The sequence below is a fragment of the Aythya fuligula genome, chromosome 6, assembly GCF_009819795.1.
Source record: "Aythya fuligula isolate bAytFul2 chromosome 6, bAytFul2.pri, whole genome shotgun sequence".
NCBI classification, from domain to species: domain Eukaryota; kingdom Metazoa; phylum Chordata; class Aves; order Anseriformes; family Anatidae; genus Aythya; species Aythya fuligula.
This window is the reverse complement of record NC_045564.1, coordinates 17,428,348-17,445,315: the sequence shown is the minus strand read 5'-3', so window position 1 is coordinate 17,445,315 and position 16,968 is coordinate 17,428,348. Positions and strand designations below refer to the sequence as shown.

The 16,968-nt window shown below is 41.3% G+C and overlaps 1 protein-coding gene across 4 annotated transcripts in view; it reads right to left on the bottom strand.

Annotated features, from left to right (window-relative positions):
- The window catches only part of GPR155 (G protein-coupled receptor 155), a 30,377-nt gene extending 20,888 nt beyond the window's left edge, over nucleotides 1-9,489 (bottom strand). For 3 of the 4 annotated variants that reach the window (XM_032189813.1, XM_032189815.1, XM_032189816.1), the window contains exons 1-2: nucleotides 9,387-9,450; nucleotides 1,889-2,395 (exon numbers count right to left, since the gene is read on the bottom strand). In XM_032189813.1, coding sequence (XP_032045704.1) covers nucleotides 1,889-2,348 — 460 coding nt within the window. In that variant the 5' untranslated portion in view covers nucleotides 2,349-2,395; nucleotides 9,387-9,450. Of the gene's footprint in view, nucleotides 1-1,888; nucleotides 2,396-9,386 lie in introns of all 4 variants that reach the window. The other variant, XM_032189817.1, reaches the window with a different exon arrangement.
- Between the last annotated feature and the right edge of the window lie 7,479 nt (nucleotides 9,490-16,968).

Here is a 16,968-nt window from a genome sequence, read left to right as displayed (position 1 = left end):
AGAAGTGAAAGGGCAAGAAAGGAAATAAACAGCTGTAAGAAACAAAGCCTACAGTTTCTGTTGTGTTAGGTATGCCATTAAGCCCTTTATAAACTAGATGTTGTGAATTTGGCTAAACTGTGTATAGAGGAAACATGAATCATATCTTATACGTTGTGGATATTTGGAGAAAAATGTAATCCAACAAGAAAGTCATTCAACATAGAAGGAATGTTTTGAGTAGAAAGATGCAAGGCAAATATATTCAGAGAACCTTAAAAGAGAAGAAAAAGAAATCCTAACTGGCATTTTAATCCAGCACCAAGAAACAAAGAGGTAATTCTCACAGCCGTATTTGTGATATACTTCTGATTTCCCTCATGAGGAATAAGTCTCAGGAGACGTAACTGAGGGAAATGGTATATTCATCTAGGGAAGAAAAAGTTTGCAATTGCATTTGTCTATATTTTATATACATCCAGAAAATCTGAAGAGAATAAAGATCCAAGATTCTCTGGAGCATGCTGCCCTGGAATAGGGTGAATAAAACTGCCAGCTCCTCAAATTATCTAAAATATGGAGCAACATGTAGCTACATGTAATCTGGAGTTGAATGCTTAGGCTTTTCTTTTGTAACTGTATTTTCAATTCTGTAAGCAATTATCTTGCTCTTTCCTTTGCTAGAACAAACTTTATTGTTTATTTTTTTTTTTTTGTTCTTAACTTTATCTGGACGGTAACAGTGATCTCAATAGAATTTGAGAGGCACAAGTACCTTCTCCTCAAGGAACAGCAAACAAATACAGCTGAATCCAACCATCCCCTCCAAATGCTACCCACTCAAGGTGTGTTTTGAAACTCTGATACTTGCACTGTTCTTTCTGCACTGGCCATACAGGTCAGCCTGGGGAGAGGCAGCACTGAAAGCTGCGCTGGAACAAAGAACCTCCCAAAGTAAAAAGTACAACTCCAGATCCCTTGTTAAATATCATAGTATATAACTAAAAAACATATCAACATATGCTTAAGGAAATCTATAAAAAAGGGAAATAAATAAATAAATAAATACCCAATGGGAAGAAAATAATAGTCTGCAGATTGGGATAAAAATCAAGTTTAATAACTGATATTGTCTGGAATTAGAAATATAGGCTTACAAGAACAAGACGACACAGCTATGCAAGTTGTACTCTGAATGCCTTCTCTTGTTTTTTCCTTTTTTGTTTAACTCCACTGGAGGGGTGGTTAATTGCACATACTGAGAAAGGCATCACAGCCACATAAAATTCCAATTTGAGATAACACAAATGCAGATTACCACAAATCACACAATAATCTTCCTTTTAAAAGACTTCCTTCTTCTAAGACTATCCTAAGGCACATTTACTGGTTGTGACAGAACAAAGATTAAGGGATGGAACATGACTGGCTACGTAGATTAACACAAAAATTAGCTTGTTCTAAGTTTTTTCTAGAGTCTAAGCATATTAAAAGTGTGTCTTACACACACCTTAACCAGTAGGCATCAACATTATGGCTAAATGTTTTCTTTGAGGTAGACCAAGAGTTAATGACAAATTCGCACAAAATCCCTCTATTACTATTTCAGAGGCCACAGATACAGACTCCATTTTTTTTATTGATAAAGATCACAGTCCTATACAACAGAAGATAGATTGTTTAAAATTGTTTCATTCATAACATCCAACAGTTTGCTTTTCTTTTCCCCTCTTACTGAAAAGCATGTGGTCTGAGGATATTTTTTAAATTAGTTTCCTCAAGAAATGTAACAAGAAATTGTTAAGGCAGTTCATAACTTCAGTCAATTTCAAATAATGCAAAAGAAAAGCAAAGGCATCTAGAGCACTGAAAAATAATTTTGAAGAGGAAAGCATAAGGAACTACTTACCTATTGGATATCCCAGTGCAAAGTCATTGCTTTGTGTAGCAAAAATAGGGAACAAACCTGCTTTGCTAAATCGATTCTCAGGACTGGCTACCAACAAGGTTAAAACGCAGACTAAGAAAAACACAGCAGCTTTGGCAACTAAGATACTGTACAGGAAAGACCAATTCACATTAGAAAAGTTAAGTACCACCATGTTTTTGAACAGTAGTGCTGGGAGTGCAAAACGTGAGACAAAGTTTCCCAGTCCTTTGGCCTGAGTTGACGTGATAATGTTGGCTCTTCCAGCTATGTAGCCACAAAGAATTATTCCAAAACATTCTAACAGGGCTGGGAAAAGCCTGCTTATTGACATAGAAGGAGGACCACTGGTGGTATTGAGTCCAACTTGTCCAGGCAAAGCAATAGACATATTAGCTGAAGATGAGAGGTTCTCAGCACTGAAGTCTGAATAGCTATCCATTTCCTCTGACCACCTCTTCCAAAAAAAAGAGCATGCAGTGATCTCATCTGCAAAACAAACAAAAATATTCATTAACTTCTGAAACTGTGCTTGTAAACGTTTTCTGTCAGCAAGCCAGATACGATAGAGTTTATTTTTAATGCACTTGTAAGTATAAATAGTGAGAAGAGTAATAAGTAGATATTGAGAAACAAATCTGAGAAAGTGAAAAACTGAAATACCATTCTGTACTCACACATTCTTCTCTCAAGTTCACACATCCCAACAAGACAAGTGGTACAGGCTAAATACTGAAATAGTAATTGTAGCTTGGGAATCCAAAAAGGAAAAAAAAAAAAAGGATCTAAACATCATTGAGGATAAATTATTGCCCTTTAGCCCTTTCCAGTCAGAAAACAGTAATTGTTAAATTCTCAGAGTATATTCTTTATTTTCCTGGACTACCACTAGAAGCCTAGTTACCTCTCTATTGGGAAAGCATAAGACTCTGTAAACACTCATTACCAACTTACAATCCTACTTACCTCCTCAACTCACTATCAATTCCCAGGTATGGTCCTCACATTCTCTTTGCTTTCAACTATCAAATTGTTAATTTTCTTATCTAACTCCCTTTGTTTGCCCCATGACATCTTATCTCAGGTCCTTCCTATGCCATGTCTTACTTGGTTCTTTTTCCTCTGCAATAAAAATACACTTTAAACTTCCAACATTGAAGTCCTACCCTTGCTCTCCCTTTAGCTACTGCTATTTCATCTTTGCTTCCATATGCACAGCTTCAAGCATGGTCAGGAACCCTCCTTTACCTCCACCTTTACACCCTGTTTAACCCAAGTTCTGCCCCTGAAACATCTCTTACCAAAATCCTCAGAGGCCAAAAGTCTTCTTAACCTTTCAGTATTGGTGTTCCAACCTCATCCTTTGTGAGCATCATACATCATAACCACTTTCTTCTCGATCTTGCCCTTCCCTTATCTTTTGTAATTAGAACTCCTCCTAATTCTCCTCCCATCTCTACTTGATCCTATGGCATCTACATGGGAGGATCCCTCAAAATTTCTGTGGGTGCTGATAGGGCTCCTTCCTTGTTCCTCTTTTGTCTCCCTACACCCCCTGCCTCTGTACTTTCATAAGCCCTTATTCAGTTATAAACAGATGACTCAGATCTCTTGCTCTCTAATCTAGATCCATCTTCTTTTGCTAAAACTACCGTTTCAGCCTGTCTCCAGGATTTCTTTTGTGAATGTCCTGCTGTCAATTAGAGTCCAATGAGCCTGAAACAGTTTTCCTACCTTCCCAAAGGGATGCTCCCTCAGTTACTGTGGGCTATCTATTTTGTTAGAGGTAAGGGAGAACAGTTAGAAAACCCTCTGCTTCAGGGCACATGCAGACTTACTGGACTCACATTGATATATAATGCTGTCGCAGGGAAAATTTTTAGTCCATCAGTAGCAGTTCTTCCTTTGTACACATCCTTGTACAGACATCCAAACAAAGCCACAACAACAAAGCCCCCCAAACAACAATTTGTTTCCATGTTCCTTCCCATTCTAAGCTGCATGCCCTCACTCCATCGTGGAACAACAAGAGCTCTTTTCCCACTGATCAGCCAAGAACATGACATTGTATTTCAATACATTTTGTGCTTTTTCTGCATGCAGATGCTGATGTTTAAAAGCAGGTCATCAAAAGACTGAGTAAAACTGCCTGTTTCCTCATTTCTACCCAATATTAGAATCCCTTTTGGTTTTGATACCCATAAAGGAACAGCATTTACTGCTCCAACAGCACGGCACCTGCTACGTTTGCCAGCTGAGCGTCTGGATGTTGTGAGAGGTGGGTCCTCTCAGAGCTTGTTTGGAAGCTGATGTACTGGGAAATCAGTATCACCTTCTGTCTGAAATGTAGCACAGACTAGGCCTAAAACAGAGCCAGTCCTTTCGGAAGGCAGTGAGCCTGTCCAACTCCATGCTGCCTTCTGCTACAACTGCGTCCTAGTGGTAGTTCAAGCGAGGAGTTTTAAAATCTTATTTCCAGAATTTTTTTCCAGCTTAAAAGACATTAATATTCCAAACTTGGTTTAGGCTGGCTTGCCAACTTTAATTTTTCAAGGTAGCTTTCCAAAACCTTGTCAGTTACACATCTTATACACTTTACACCCACGGTACTGCTGGGGACCACTGGCATCACATCCTTCACGTACTTCTGTACATAAAACCTGGTCACTTCTCTTCAACAGTTCTGTCAGGTTGAACATACACCGTTACTGAAGATTTCTTGCACTAACTGCTCTGAGCAAGAACACTCCCTGAGAGTCTTTCTTCATCAGCATACAGGATTCGGGGTAATTTCAGGAACATGGACACTGCAGCCCATGTATTATCTCAAATTAACAGGGCTGGTCATAAGACCAAGATTATTCACTTATATGCTTCCATACACCCAATTCCAAGTTCCATTTTAGCATGCTGTCTGTGCACATCAGGCTACAGCAACGCCTTCAAACTATGACTGGCACAGAAACCTAACTTTCATATTTTCTCAACCACAAGAAGTCAGTACTTGAGCATGAGACCATGGGATCATAGAATGAGTCACAGAATGGCTCAGGTTGGAAGCGACCTCAAGGATCACCCAGTTCCAACCCCCTGCCATGGGCAGGGACACCACCCACTAGATCAGGTTGTCCAGAGCCCCATCTACAGCACAAAACTACCTCTCATCTCCCAGGCTGTTATGTCCAGAGCAGTTAGATGGACGCAAGGAGTTGTCAAATTTACTCCAAGCCTCCACACTAACGTAACTGGGCTTGCATCAATGGAAGACACACCCTATTGATGAGAACCTTGTCACCTACTCTGGAAAGTGGTTATACATCACCTCCTAACACTCCGGACAGCCAGTTCACAGATTTCTTACCATTCCTGTTCTTCCTTCTAACAGACATAGAAGGAATAGCCCTTATAAGAACTGCGTGCTTGGCAAGGAAGAGAAATTTGACCAGGACTGTAGCTTCTCCACCCCTGCACACATGCGTTTGGCAAGGTGCTCCCTACCTTCAAGAAAAGCGTACAGAAAACAAGTCATCTTATCACACTGCAATGTTGCACCTTGCTTCCTGCAACTTTGACCTTCCCCGGTTTCCCAGTATCATGTGCTAATGAAGTACACTTCCCAGGTAGCAAGGGATTCTCATGGACCCAGTGGTCAATGGTCTAACGCAGCACATCAACGCTAACCCTACATATTAATTTTTGACATGACTAAAGCCTAGAGTACTCTGGAAAGCAAGTCCAGATAGTTTCTCCCATTTTGTAGAGACAAAAAATAAGGCCAAGGCAGACTGATTTATCATAAATCAAACATATCAGTGGCAAAGCTGAGATTCCCAGTTCCCAAAGCAGGGCTTTGTACAGCAGTGTGGTTAGATCTGTGCACATCAATGGCTGGTTTAAGAGCCTCCCCAGCCTCCTTGTATCCTGTCCTCAAGGAGCAGAGAGCATGTAACAGCAAGGTAAATAAGCAAATAAATCAAGTCAGAGCAAAGGTGAGATCTTGTATGCCCTATTTCACCCCCTGGCAACCTGCATACACATATTCACATGTAGCATAAATACAAGTCATGAGTCAGAGAGTTTATGCCCAAAGCTTTTAATGAAAAACACCACAATGCTGTTGTAATTCATCTGGACCAAGCAGCTGCATCATCCGAATCTGTCAAGTAGCCTGGCTACCTCTTCCTCCAAGGAAAATAACTCTCATTCCAAGCAGGGCTTACTTTCAATGTTGTTTAAATGTTGTATTACAGTAATATACATATATAAAAATAAAAGATACATTCACCTAGATTTATTTAGACCCGAAGCTCAGAGAATTATCTCCTATAGAACAATGGCAAAACTTGCAAGAAATAAAGCAGACAACAAACCCTTTCTCCTACTAGGAATATTTAAGGAAGCAGTTGGGATTTGCAAAACATCCAAAAAAGAATCAAGCTTTGTTTTGTCAAATACAGATTTTCAATGCTGAATTCCTGAAAGCCAGCCACATTCTACATTAGCTGCAAGGTAAAAAGCATTTTTTGGTGCAGCCCTACAACAAATAAAAGCTTGCAGGACTGCATGGAGATAAGACTCTGCAACACAACATGTTCAACCTGCTCCCTACTCTGCTTAGGCATTTTTTTTAGCAATAACAAACTTTTTATATATGTATATAACCTTTTTATATAATAACAAGGCTTAAAAAAAAAAAAAAGAAAAAAAAAGAAACATTTAATCTGTACCAGAAGTATATTCTCCTGGCTGTACTTATTTTCCCAAATTCTTACTCACAAAAGCCATAGTCTACATGCAGTTATGTACAGTGAAAGACTTTTGCAGCCAGAACTTCTTCCTCTCTTTCTCTCCTGAAAAGACGTTTGAGCTATGCAAGCTTTTTGCTTGCGCAGGCCAGGCGCTCGCAGACAAGTCTACCAAGGCAAATGCTTTTAAGCCAAGACCACGCCAGAATTGGTTAAACACCCTCTGTTCCCTCTGTACTGAAATTATCTCTCCTTCTAAAAATCAGTGCGAAATATAGAATTGGTCCCACGTTATAATTCAGGACTCACTCACACGAATACGCAGCAGGCTGACTCTCATTGTATCAGTCAGCAGCACGTGCTAAATCCCCTATCTTCCTCACAAGATCAAAACTAACACGGATATACACCCACACATCCTACAACCATCTTTTGTAGAACACCACAAGCACTTCTGCAGCCTTCCTTCAGGCTATCTTCACCTTGAACTTTGTTCCAAGGGCCCCTGTAAAGTCAGGCAGGCATGATTTCTGGTGAACCACATGAGTTTCAAAGACAGAAACTGCGCCATGGTAAAGCTGTTACTGCCACTCCTCAGAGGGCTTTCAGCATGAATCACCTCTTCAGCTCCAGAGATGCGCACATCCCAGAACATTCATGCTTACCAAAGACTGTCTATTGCAGAGCCATGGGTATTTTCCAGAAACACAGGCTTTTGATTTACTGATTATCAGTAAATTATTTCTCTCGGTTCCTTTTGCTCCACAGGATACGTGCATTTACATAACTGTAGTGAGCTTACATAATGACTAATCACACATTTAGCATACAGCCTTATCACACCTAGGGCTGAACTCAAACTAGCTTCTCATGTGAGCAAAAATGTCTTCAGTTCAGTTTTTAATGAAATCAATATTGCTGAGTTGATGCAAAACCAAAGCCTTATATATTCTACACAGAAAGCCATCAGTTCATACAGTATGTATAACATTAACTAGTCAAAGGACGCTAAAATAAGCAGATATAACACAGCCCCAAAGGCAAGAGCTTGGCTTTGCCCACATAGGATATATCAAGAATTTAAGATTAAGATTTGAATGCTTAAAAGCTCTGTCACAGCTACATTGCTGGGAACTAATAATAAACACAAAGCTTTTAAGAACAATGCTGCCTCATCCGCTGTTGACTGTGTCAAGAACAGCTGCTTGCAGCCCATCCGTCAGGTTGCACCCGTAAAGAAGAAGAGTTCAGACGTCGTGAGAGGAATCCTAGCATGAAGACTGACAACAGTTGGAGAGCAAGGAACTAGCACAGTTTACAATTCCCTTGAAATAAACCAGAGCACTGATATTTGCCTATGTCTCCTGTAGGTTGTCAATATTTGTAAAGTGTTAAAATTCACCAGACCAGAAAGTCAGTTCTCCAGCAGCTGGGAGTTGAGCAACATCAGGTTCTTTTCTCAGCATGAGACTAGAGAAGTTGTCTCCTCCTTTCCCAGCAGGAAAAACCCTTTTGTGTTTTGTTGTTGTTGGTTTTTTTTTTTGTTTGTTTGTTTTTTTTCCCCTCCTTTGTTCGGATGGTTTTGATGTTGTTTTGTTTTAAACTATGAGAGATTGTAGGAGATACCTCAATCCTCTATGTACATCTCTCTGGTCTCTCAGAGAAACTTTCAGCTGATCATTACTCTCACAATAATTCTGGTGACACTAGCAAGACTGCACACTGTTCATAAATTATATCCCACGCTGTGACCTTATTTGCTACCCTAATGCAATGCAGGAACACCTCACGTGTGACACTAATTTATTCAAGAGGCTGAAAGTTAGACTGGGGCAGGAAAAGTTACCCTTCACAGCAGCTCCAGCATCTCAGAGAAGAACGCAATGTACATATTTTTATGAGTTTTTACTGTAAGTCAAAAAAAAAGGAAGCATCTGCAGATAGTTACAATGATAAAATTAAGTGGGAAGAAGTGATTACTACAGCTCTTGTTCTTGCAAGTTAACCACAAAATTTGCTTTTCTCTTTGCAGGGCCAAGAAGGCAGGTACGGAATAACCCCGCAGCAGCAGTTAACCTGAGAAGCGTGCCACCACGGGCTTGCAATCCAAACACCGCCACAAGAGATTTCGGGCCTTGCACATCTCTGAGCGGCTGTTTCCCAGGTCACGTTTCCCTTCCCCGTTTCCCGTGCTGCGGTTACGAGGCAGCAGCGGAGCAGCGCAGGAGGGGAAAGTGAGCACCCACAAAACCCCCAGGTGCCAAGGCCTGCCCCACAGGGGCACCCAGCGCTGCTGCAGGACGTGGCCGTGTGGGTGCAGGAGGTCCCGAGGAACCTCAGAGAGATCCCAGTGAAGCCACAGCTGCCAGCAGCGCAAAACACCAGGCAAGAAAAGCAAGCGGAAAGCGCACCTTCCTTAATTCCCAGTTGGGCTCATCTGAGGGTTCATTAACAGACACATGCGTTTTTGGTGCAAGCAGCAGTGCATTTTTCGGCATACAGATCACATTTTGTTGTCAGCATCTCTTGAAAGCCGCCCCGCAGGGCTGAAGCATCCCTCGCCTCACCGAGAAAGGGCCACGACAAGCAGCCGCCCCAGCCCCGAGCACACGGCGCTTTCCACGCACGGGGTGAAAAAATAACAGCGCTACCTGCTGTGACAGCTGGCTTTGGGGGAAAAGAAAAAATACGGAAAGAAAAATACCAGAGGATGGGGGCAGGAGCGGACCGCTTACCTACTTAGCTTTCGGCAGGCACCTCCGCACGAGCGCGCGTATAGAGGATTTCTCCCCTGCCAAGGTGACCGCCTCCCCAAGGCCGAGGCCGCCGGTGCCGAGGCCCAGGAGGGGAGGGAGGGGAGGGAGGGAAGGGAAGGGAGGGTCTGGCCCGGCCCCGGAGCCCGCCCCGGCCCGCCCCGGCACCCGGCCCGAGCACCGCGGGGGGAGCGTGGCCGCAAAATGGCGGCGGCCGCAGCGTGCCCGCAGCGCGTCCTGCCAGCGGCTGCTCCTCGGGGCGCACCGCGCTCCCCGCTGCCGGCAGCCGCCGCCTGCCCTCGGCCTCTTCGCCCCCTGGCTGGCAGCGCCTCGCCTCGCCTCCCCGGCCCTGCCCGGGCTGACAGACTTTATCTGCCCGCGCCACGGCTGCCGCCCTGGGCTTGGTCCCGACGGATAGCGGGGCCGGCTCCGCACCTCCTGCCGGCGGGGCAAGCAGCCCCCATGCCCGAGCTGCTGGGCCTGCTTCGTGCCCGGCCTCGTCAGGCTGGCTGGAGGGATGTCGCACGCATGCTGGCAGAGAACCACTATTCTGGGGGTGTTTTAACGCTTTGGTTCTCTTTTGTTTCTCAGTACATTATAAAAAAGTACAACAAAAAGTTACAAAAATAGGTATGCTCTACATCAGTATAGAAACCATTTGCAACTCATTTCCCCTTTAGGACTCTCCGAAGTTTGTGTCAGTTTTCTGAGTTTTCTACACTAACCTCTTTTATGTATAAAGTTACGGTGCTTAGAAACAAAAGCAACCTAATTTTCCACATGGTATCAGTTCCTGAAGGCTGGTCAGACAGTTAATCTCCCCAGTAAAAACCAAAAGCTGGTAATAGTCAAGCAGTTTCTTGCTGAAAAAAGGGATCCAGCCTTTCTCATGGCTTCTCCTTTTGAACACAGTTGAGGAGACAGCAGCTGGAGCTGCCCATTTTTCTAGGAACTCAGCCAGATACTGCTGCCACAGAGAGGGCAAGTACACCATTCCCTAGGTTATCTACTTTCTCCCATGGTTTATTTGACCCAAACCACCCAAACCAGCTTGTTACACATAGCAGATGGATAGCAATAGGTGTCTTTACTGAAGAAACTAAACTTGTCCATCAGATGTGATGCCCTCAGTTTGTGTACTGGGTAGTTTCCCCGCACCAAACTAGGAACTTTAAGAAAAAAAAAAAAAAAAAGAACCATTCTTCCGTTAGCGTTAGGTCAGAGGTTGGACTCGATGATCTTGAGGTCTCTTCCAACCTAGAAAATTCTGTGTGATTCTGTGATTCCCCTTTCACATAACATCTAGAAAAGACAAAACAAACGGGAAGGGAGAGCCACCTCCACCCAAAAGTACTGAAGACTTGCACATGACTGACAATTTATGAAGCACTGTGTTGGATACAATAAATTCACCCATAATAGGTTCATCCTACAAGGTCTATACTTGCAGGAATCTTACCAGAAACAAATCAGTGTATATTAAGAGCAGTAATATCAATAGCAAAAACAATGGTATTTAAAAGACATAAGCTAAGAAAGGGTTAAATAAAATCCCATAAACAATGCAGACAGGTAAACAAACATACAGGGATAAGAAAAATCACAAAACTGTTGGAAACTTCTAGAAGGTACTATAGTACTATAAAGCATTATATAGAGTACTATATAGAAGGTACTACAGTACTATAAGGTACTATATGCTATAGTATTTTAGTACTATACTGTTGCCATTGTACATCTCCTTTCATTTTAAATGCACTGATGCTGGATGAGTTTAGTTTTTGTGTTGCTGCATTACAAATGTAGACCCTTAATACAAACCCTGACTGACATTCAGCAGCAATGTTGACTCACAAGTCAGCAACTGCCTCCCCTCTACCTCTCATTCCTGTTCCCACCCCATCCCCTACATTGGGCCAACACAGCCCGACCGAAAGATTGGGTCAGGGGCTGTGCAAAAGCTAAATGCACATTTATCACTGCAAGGTGGTAAAACCATTTGGGTAATTTTCGGCTCCATAACCTTAGGGTGATAGTTTCTGGTGCAAACACAAATGAAGTAGGCACTTTCATAATTTATTTGATGTTAAGTTTTCTCTCCTTGACACAATACAAAGATCACTCTGAAATTGATTTGGATTAGTTTTGTGGAGTACAAAGCATAATGGGATCTTTCAGATTTTTTGGCTCTCTGCCTAGCACTCTTCCCTATAGAAGCAGCATGCCTTGAGGGACAAGCTCTGGGAAGCAGGAAGGCACGTATACCAGACTGTACTGAGGAGTCTTGAGAAGAAATAATGCCTCCTGTTCCATTGAACTGCTTTCTTCCTCTTAAAAAGATCACTAACAATTCAGCGTTTGAATAAAAATTTAAATGCTATCATCCTTCACTACATTATTTTTACAAAAGCATGAGTTTGGCTGAATAGACTGACGGCTCAGCAATTGATTCTTCTCCAGGGCACGAGCAATTAGGGGAAGCAGGGCTATATGTCTATCTCAGAGGTCACATACGCACTCCAGATCAGGAAAGAGCACTTGACCTGGGTCTGGCATCTTCTTCTGGGGAACACTGAGGAAAGGACATACATGAAAGTACTGTAGTACCCAGGGCACACGATAAGATAATAAAAAAGAAAAAAAAAAATCTATTTGGAATTCAGATTAATTATTTAAAGAAAGTTGTGTGAATGATAACTGCTGCCTGAGAAATAATAAGAGAAAAGGATATGCAAGGAAATAAATAATTAGGACTTAATAAGCCCATTTCCTCCTGAAGTTTTTTATTATTTTTTTGAAACAGATTACATACAGCCTAGCAACAGACTATGCAGTTGTTAAGAAACAGGAAATTGTTATTAAGCAGACTGTACCACCAGAACAGCAGCATTAATAACTAAAACATGGGACTGCAGGACCGGTGGACTACCTAGCCAAAAAATTCTAGACTTTTCTCTGAGCCACATGTCCTCCTCCAGCCTCAAGCCCTTGTTTTGGGTGGAGCCCCTTCCTGTTCCAGCACCTGGGGCTCATAATGGCACGTCTTTTCTTTTCCAATTAAGGTATTTGTAAACTAAGGATGACAGTCCTGGACACCATTTCCCCAAAGTTTAACCCAAACAATAGAAATACCAGAAAGTCCCCCTGCCTTAATAAAACAACAACAAATTAAAAAAATGGGACTAGCAATGATCATTTGGCAATTGTTCAAAATGCAATGATCATTTGGCAATTGTTTGGCAAATGATCAAAAGGCAATTGTTTCATTTGCAAACTACAGAGATGATAGATTCACGTAGTCCATCACAGCTATCCTCCACCACTGGCAACTGAATTTCCAAGCAGTTCTACTGCAGGGCACAATCCCATTACTGGCATTGCAAAGCCAGGCTTTCCAATATGTACTAAATCAACTTAAGATTTGAGGGACAACTCTCAGTCTTAAGTTGATCCCCTTGAACATTCCCATACCACCTATTACATAATCATTAACTGCTTTCCTCCTTTGTTTTTGTCCTGTATTCACAGAAGTTGGATGTTTGTGTACACTTAGATGCCCTTAAGAAGTTCAGTTTTCCATTTATGTGCCGCTAAAGTAATTCAACATGTATGGAAGCATTTGGGCAACAGCCCAAACAGCAAAAAGCAGCTGGGAGCAACCAGTATGCAAGTCCTTCTTCTGACCTTCATCAGAGGCATTCGCCTAAAACAATAACACCTCTGGCCCCACACTGGACCTGCAAGAGGCTTAACCCCCCTCAATGAGAGCAGGCTTAAGATAAGTTAGCTCTTAAGATCTAGCAGTGACCACAAGCAAACATATTTTCAAAGATAAACAGCTGAGCCAATTTGGACAGGTTTTCAGGGGACTACAAATGCATCTTTGTATTTTATGCAAATTCCAAGTGCTTGTTTCAAAGCAGGAAACACTGGGGTATTTTGAAGAAAGGCCCACAAGAATTTACTGTAAGCAAGTAGCTTTTGCAAATTCATTTCCAAAAACACTAAAATTAACAGTTTCCCTCCCCCCCCTTCTTCTTCTTCTAGAAAGAGTCAGAGGTCTAGCATGGAAGTTGAAACCAAATTGCTAGGGGATGGTGATAAGTAAGAACACCACCTTACACTAGGAAGCATCAGGTAAGCTTCAAAGCAACAGTATCAACTGAAAATGTAGAACAAGCATCTCTCTAAACAACCTCTCAGAAAAATGACTTTTCCAAGAATAGATGCAAATAGAGATGATCAGCAGACAGCAAGAATGCTGGCAAATCAAATACCAGTTGAATTGGGGTGCAATCTACAAGTATAACCTCAGTGTCATTTCCAAAAAACAGTGCACCTAGTTTTCAATAGCAAGGAAATATCTAAATATCTTACTAACCCGGCAATTATAACAATGGGTGGAGAGGCTAGCACTTAAGTAATCTCGTTATATTCAATTACAGGAAAAATACTTACTCAATGCTCCTTGGTTATTGAGAGCAAGCCAAATTTTATGTGAGAATTGGCAGTATGCCTACAGCCAACGTGCAAGTTTAGGACTCTGCGTTTGTTATTTTCTAGTGTCTGTCCTCCTGCAGTTGTGTGTAGGATGTTCAGAAACAACCCAGAGCGCTTATCTGTATCTAGATGTGTCTGATCACTTACACTGACTCACATGGTTACTGCAAAATAAACTATAGCTTACACGGGACACGTGTTTGGAGAGGTAGTTAAGCAACAACGGAAACCTGAGTGAAAAAAAAATAAGTAAACAAATTTGTAGACAGACAATAGACCCCTGGATTTCTTCTTTACTGAAGGTGGTTTCAGAGGGAAGGTACTTAACAACCCTCTGCAAAAGAACTTTCCAGACTTCTGAGGCTTCAACACTTTGGCAAACCCAGTCTGCAGCCCTGAGAGCCATCTCACCCTGAGACCAGGAGAAAGCTGAGTGCTGTTACCCATAGGCCTGAAGGTAGTCATCACACAAGTGAGGACAGTATGCTGGATATTTATGATCACTTTGGTTAGCTTAGAACGCTTTTGTAAAAATAGCCTACTCAAGAAAAAAGATATCATCTGCTTATCTACAGTATTATCCGGTTATGAGAATTTGTGGTATTTTTGCTACAGTACCCTTTGTACAACAACAAGAGTTGGTCTTGCAAAGCTCACCTTCACTACACCATGCCCACATCCCCTTGGCTCTGCAGCTGAGACATTGGCACCTGTTACTGCCAAATTACTCAAATACCTGCAGGTGCATCTTCACCTTCATAATATTGTATCTGTCAGAAGACAACATATGAAGGGAGCAGTTAGCTTGCAGAATGTCAAACTAAAACCTCAGCAATTTTTATGTATGCTCAGGTGTGGAGAACTGGACTAACCTTGTGACCTAGCAAAGTAAATGTCATGCATGGTGAAATTTACCTAGCTAGCATAAAATGAGGAAAAGAAAAAGTTCGTCAGGTTGCCCTGAATTCAGTGGAACTTGGAATAGTCCTTAATGATTTCAATAGGAAGAGATTCTTTTCTGAAATTGCTTTCAGTGGACAAAACAAAGCTGCAGAGACATCCTACACGTACACATTTGATTGCTCATAGGAGCATATCACCTTGTGGCTTGACTCACTAAAAGGATGAGTTTACTGAAGTCAAATACAATAGTCACAGATTCGTTAACAAACTAACCAGGCAGACTGGAAAAAAAAATAGTATCACATACAAAGAAAAAAAATCCACTATTTCAAGATAGTGTTTTTAATTGCTTTATCTAGAAAATAGTTTTCAAATCTCATCCATCTGCCTCATATTGTGGTTAGAAGTGTATCTACTGTACATAAACACTTTTTTATTAAAAAACAAAACCCACAATATTTTCACATACCCACAAGACTAACAGTAGGTGATAACATTATTAAAAACAAGACATAAAAGTTATGTCTCTTTTTGACCCGAGAATACCCATTCATTCAAATTGACCTATGCAATCTGTTACTTACACATTCTCAGTATTCTTACTGATCAGTCACTGTAAGACTTTGCAAATTTGGCCTAATTTCTCCAAAGGAAAAAAAGAAAGAAAAAAAAGAAGAAGAAAAAAAAAAACACACACAACACAAAAACTTGAAGTATTTTTGAGTATTGTACACAAGCAAATCACAGAATACTATTACTAATATTCCAATATTAGGGATTAGAAGGGACCTTAAAAGATCATCTAGTCCAATACCCCCTGCCAGAGCAGGAACAAATGCTGCTTTGCTCAGGAAAATGATGTTAAAGCAGGCTGCTCTGAGTAAATAAACTGTTTCTGATCTGCTGCACCTGCTATTCTGTAAGTAATTGATTAGTGGAGAAAAAAGGCAAAAGTGGTAGCACAAAGTAGGAGCTTTGGAAATATTTTCAGCATATGACTCAAATACCTGTAAAACTTTTTCCACTTACTGAGTTTCCATTTGTGATCACACCATACCCCACCATTTTTCAAGTCACTCTTTATCACCTGTACAAACACAGTTTAAACATTATCCAAAAATATATATTGATTGCAGTGTATTATCTTCTTTGGCAGAAATTCAATTGTTTGTTCTTTTATTTCTCCTTTATTTCATCTCTGCTATAGCATTCTACCCTTCATGTTCCTCTGTTACAGGCCACAATTGGCATACCCTCTCCTCAGTGAATTCTACTTTTTTTTTTTTATATTTATTTTTTGGTACTTCTCCCTCTGCAATTTACAGATTCTTCTCTGACATTGTTTCTTCTTCATACCTTTACCTGATTGCGTTCAGCAGTTTGGCGTTTCATTTAACTTCATGGCCAATATTTCAATCTCACAGACATCCAGGGATCTCAATTTGATTATTTTCTATTTCTTTGGCTCTTCATAGAAAGGAATTTATTTCTCCTCTTAAATATTTGAGTAAACTTTTACATTAAGACTGCAATAGTGTGAGTAAATTCTTGTATTAAATCTGCAATATTGTCAGAGTGGCTTTCTTACAACTAGCTGCTACTTCCATTTGATTTTTTTCAATAGAAAAGGTATTTTGTTGTAACTCTTACCTCCTTCTCCAGCTGCAGTTAAAGATGTATTTAGTTCTAATAGCATGCTGCTTTCGGGTTGAAGTGAAACAGGGTAGAGTCATACGTGTTATTCTCTTGCATCATTTTTATGCCAATACTGGCATTTTCCTTGCTTAAGAATTGTGTAACTGCACGGGGGAATCAGGCCGTAGACGTCTAGAGTAAACAAGCTGCTGTCCCAACAGAAACAAGCGCGTAGTGCTCCTGAAGCGGGGGACCATAACCAAACACACACGATCAAGGTTCCTGACAGTTAAATAACAGGACCACAGCTTGTGAATTGGGAGCTGCTTCTCATACCAGCGGTGGAACAGAGGTTAAAAAATAATAATAATAATAATAAAATCACTGACATAGTTCTTGAGTTTTGACATTGCCATTAAAGCTGCTCCCCGGGCTGCAACGTGCAAAATTCAGCAAAGAAGTCAAAAGTGCCACCTAGCGCCCTCCTCAGCAAACGCCAGCTGCCGTCCTGGGCTGGAAGCAGGGA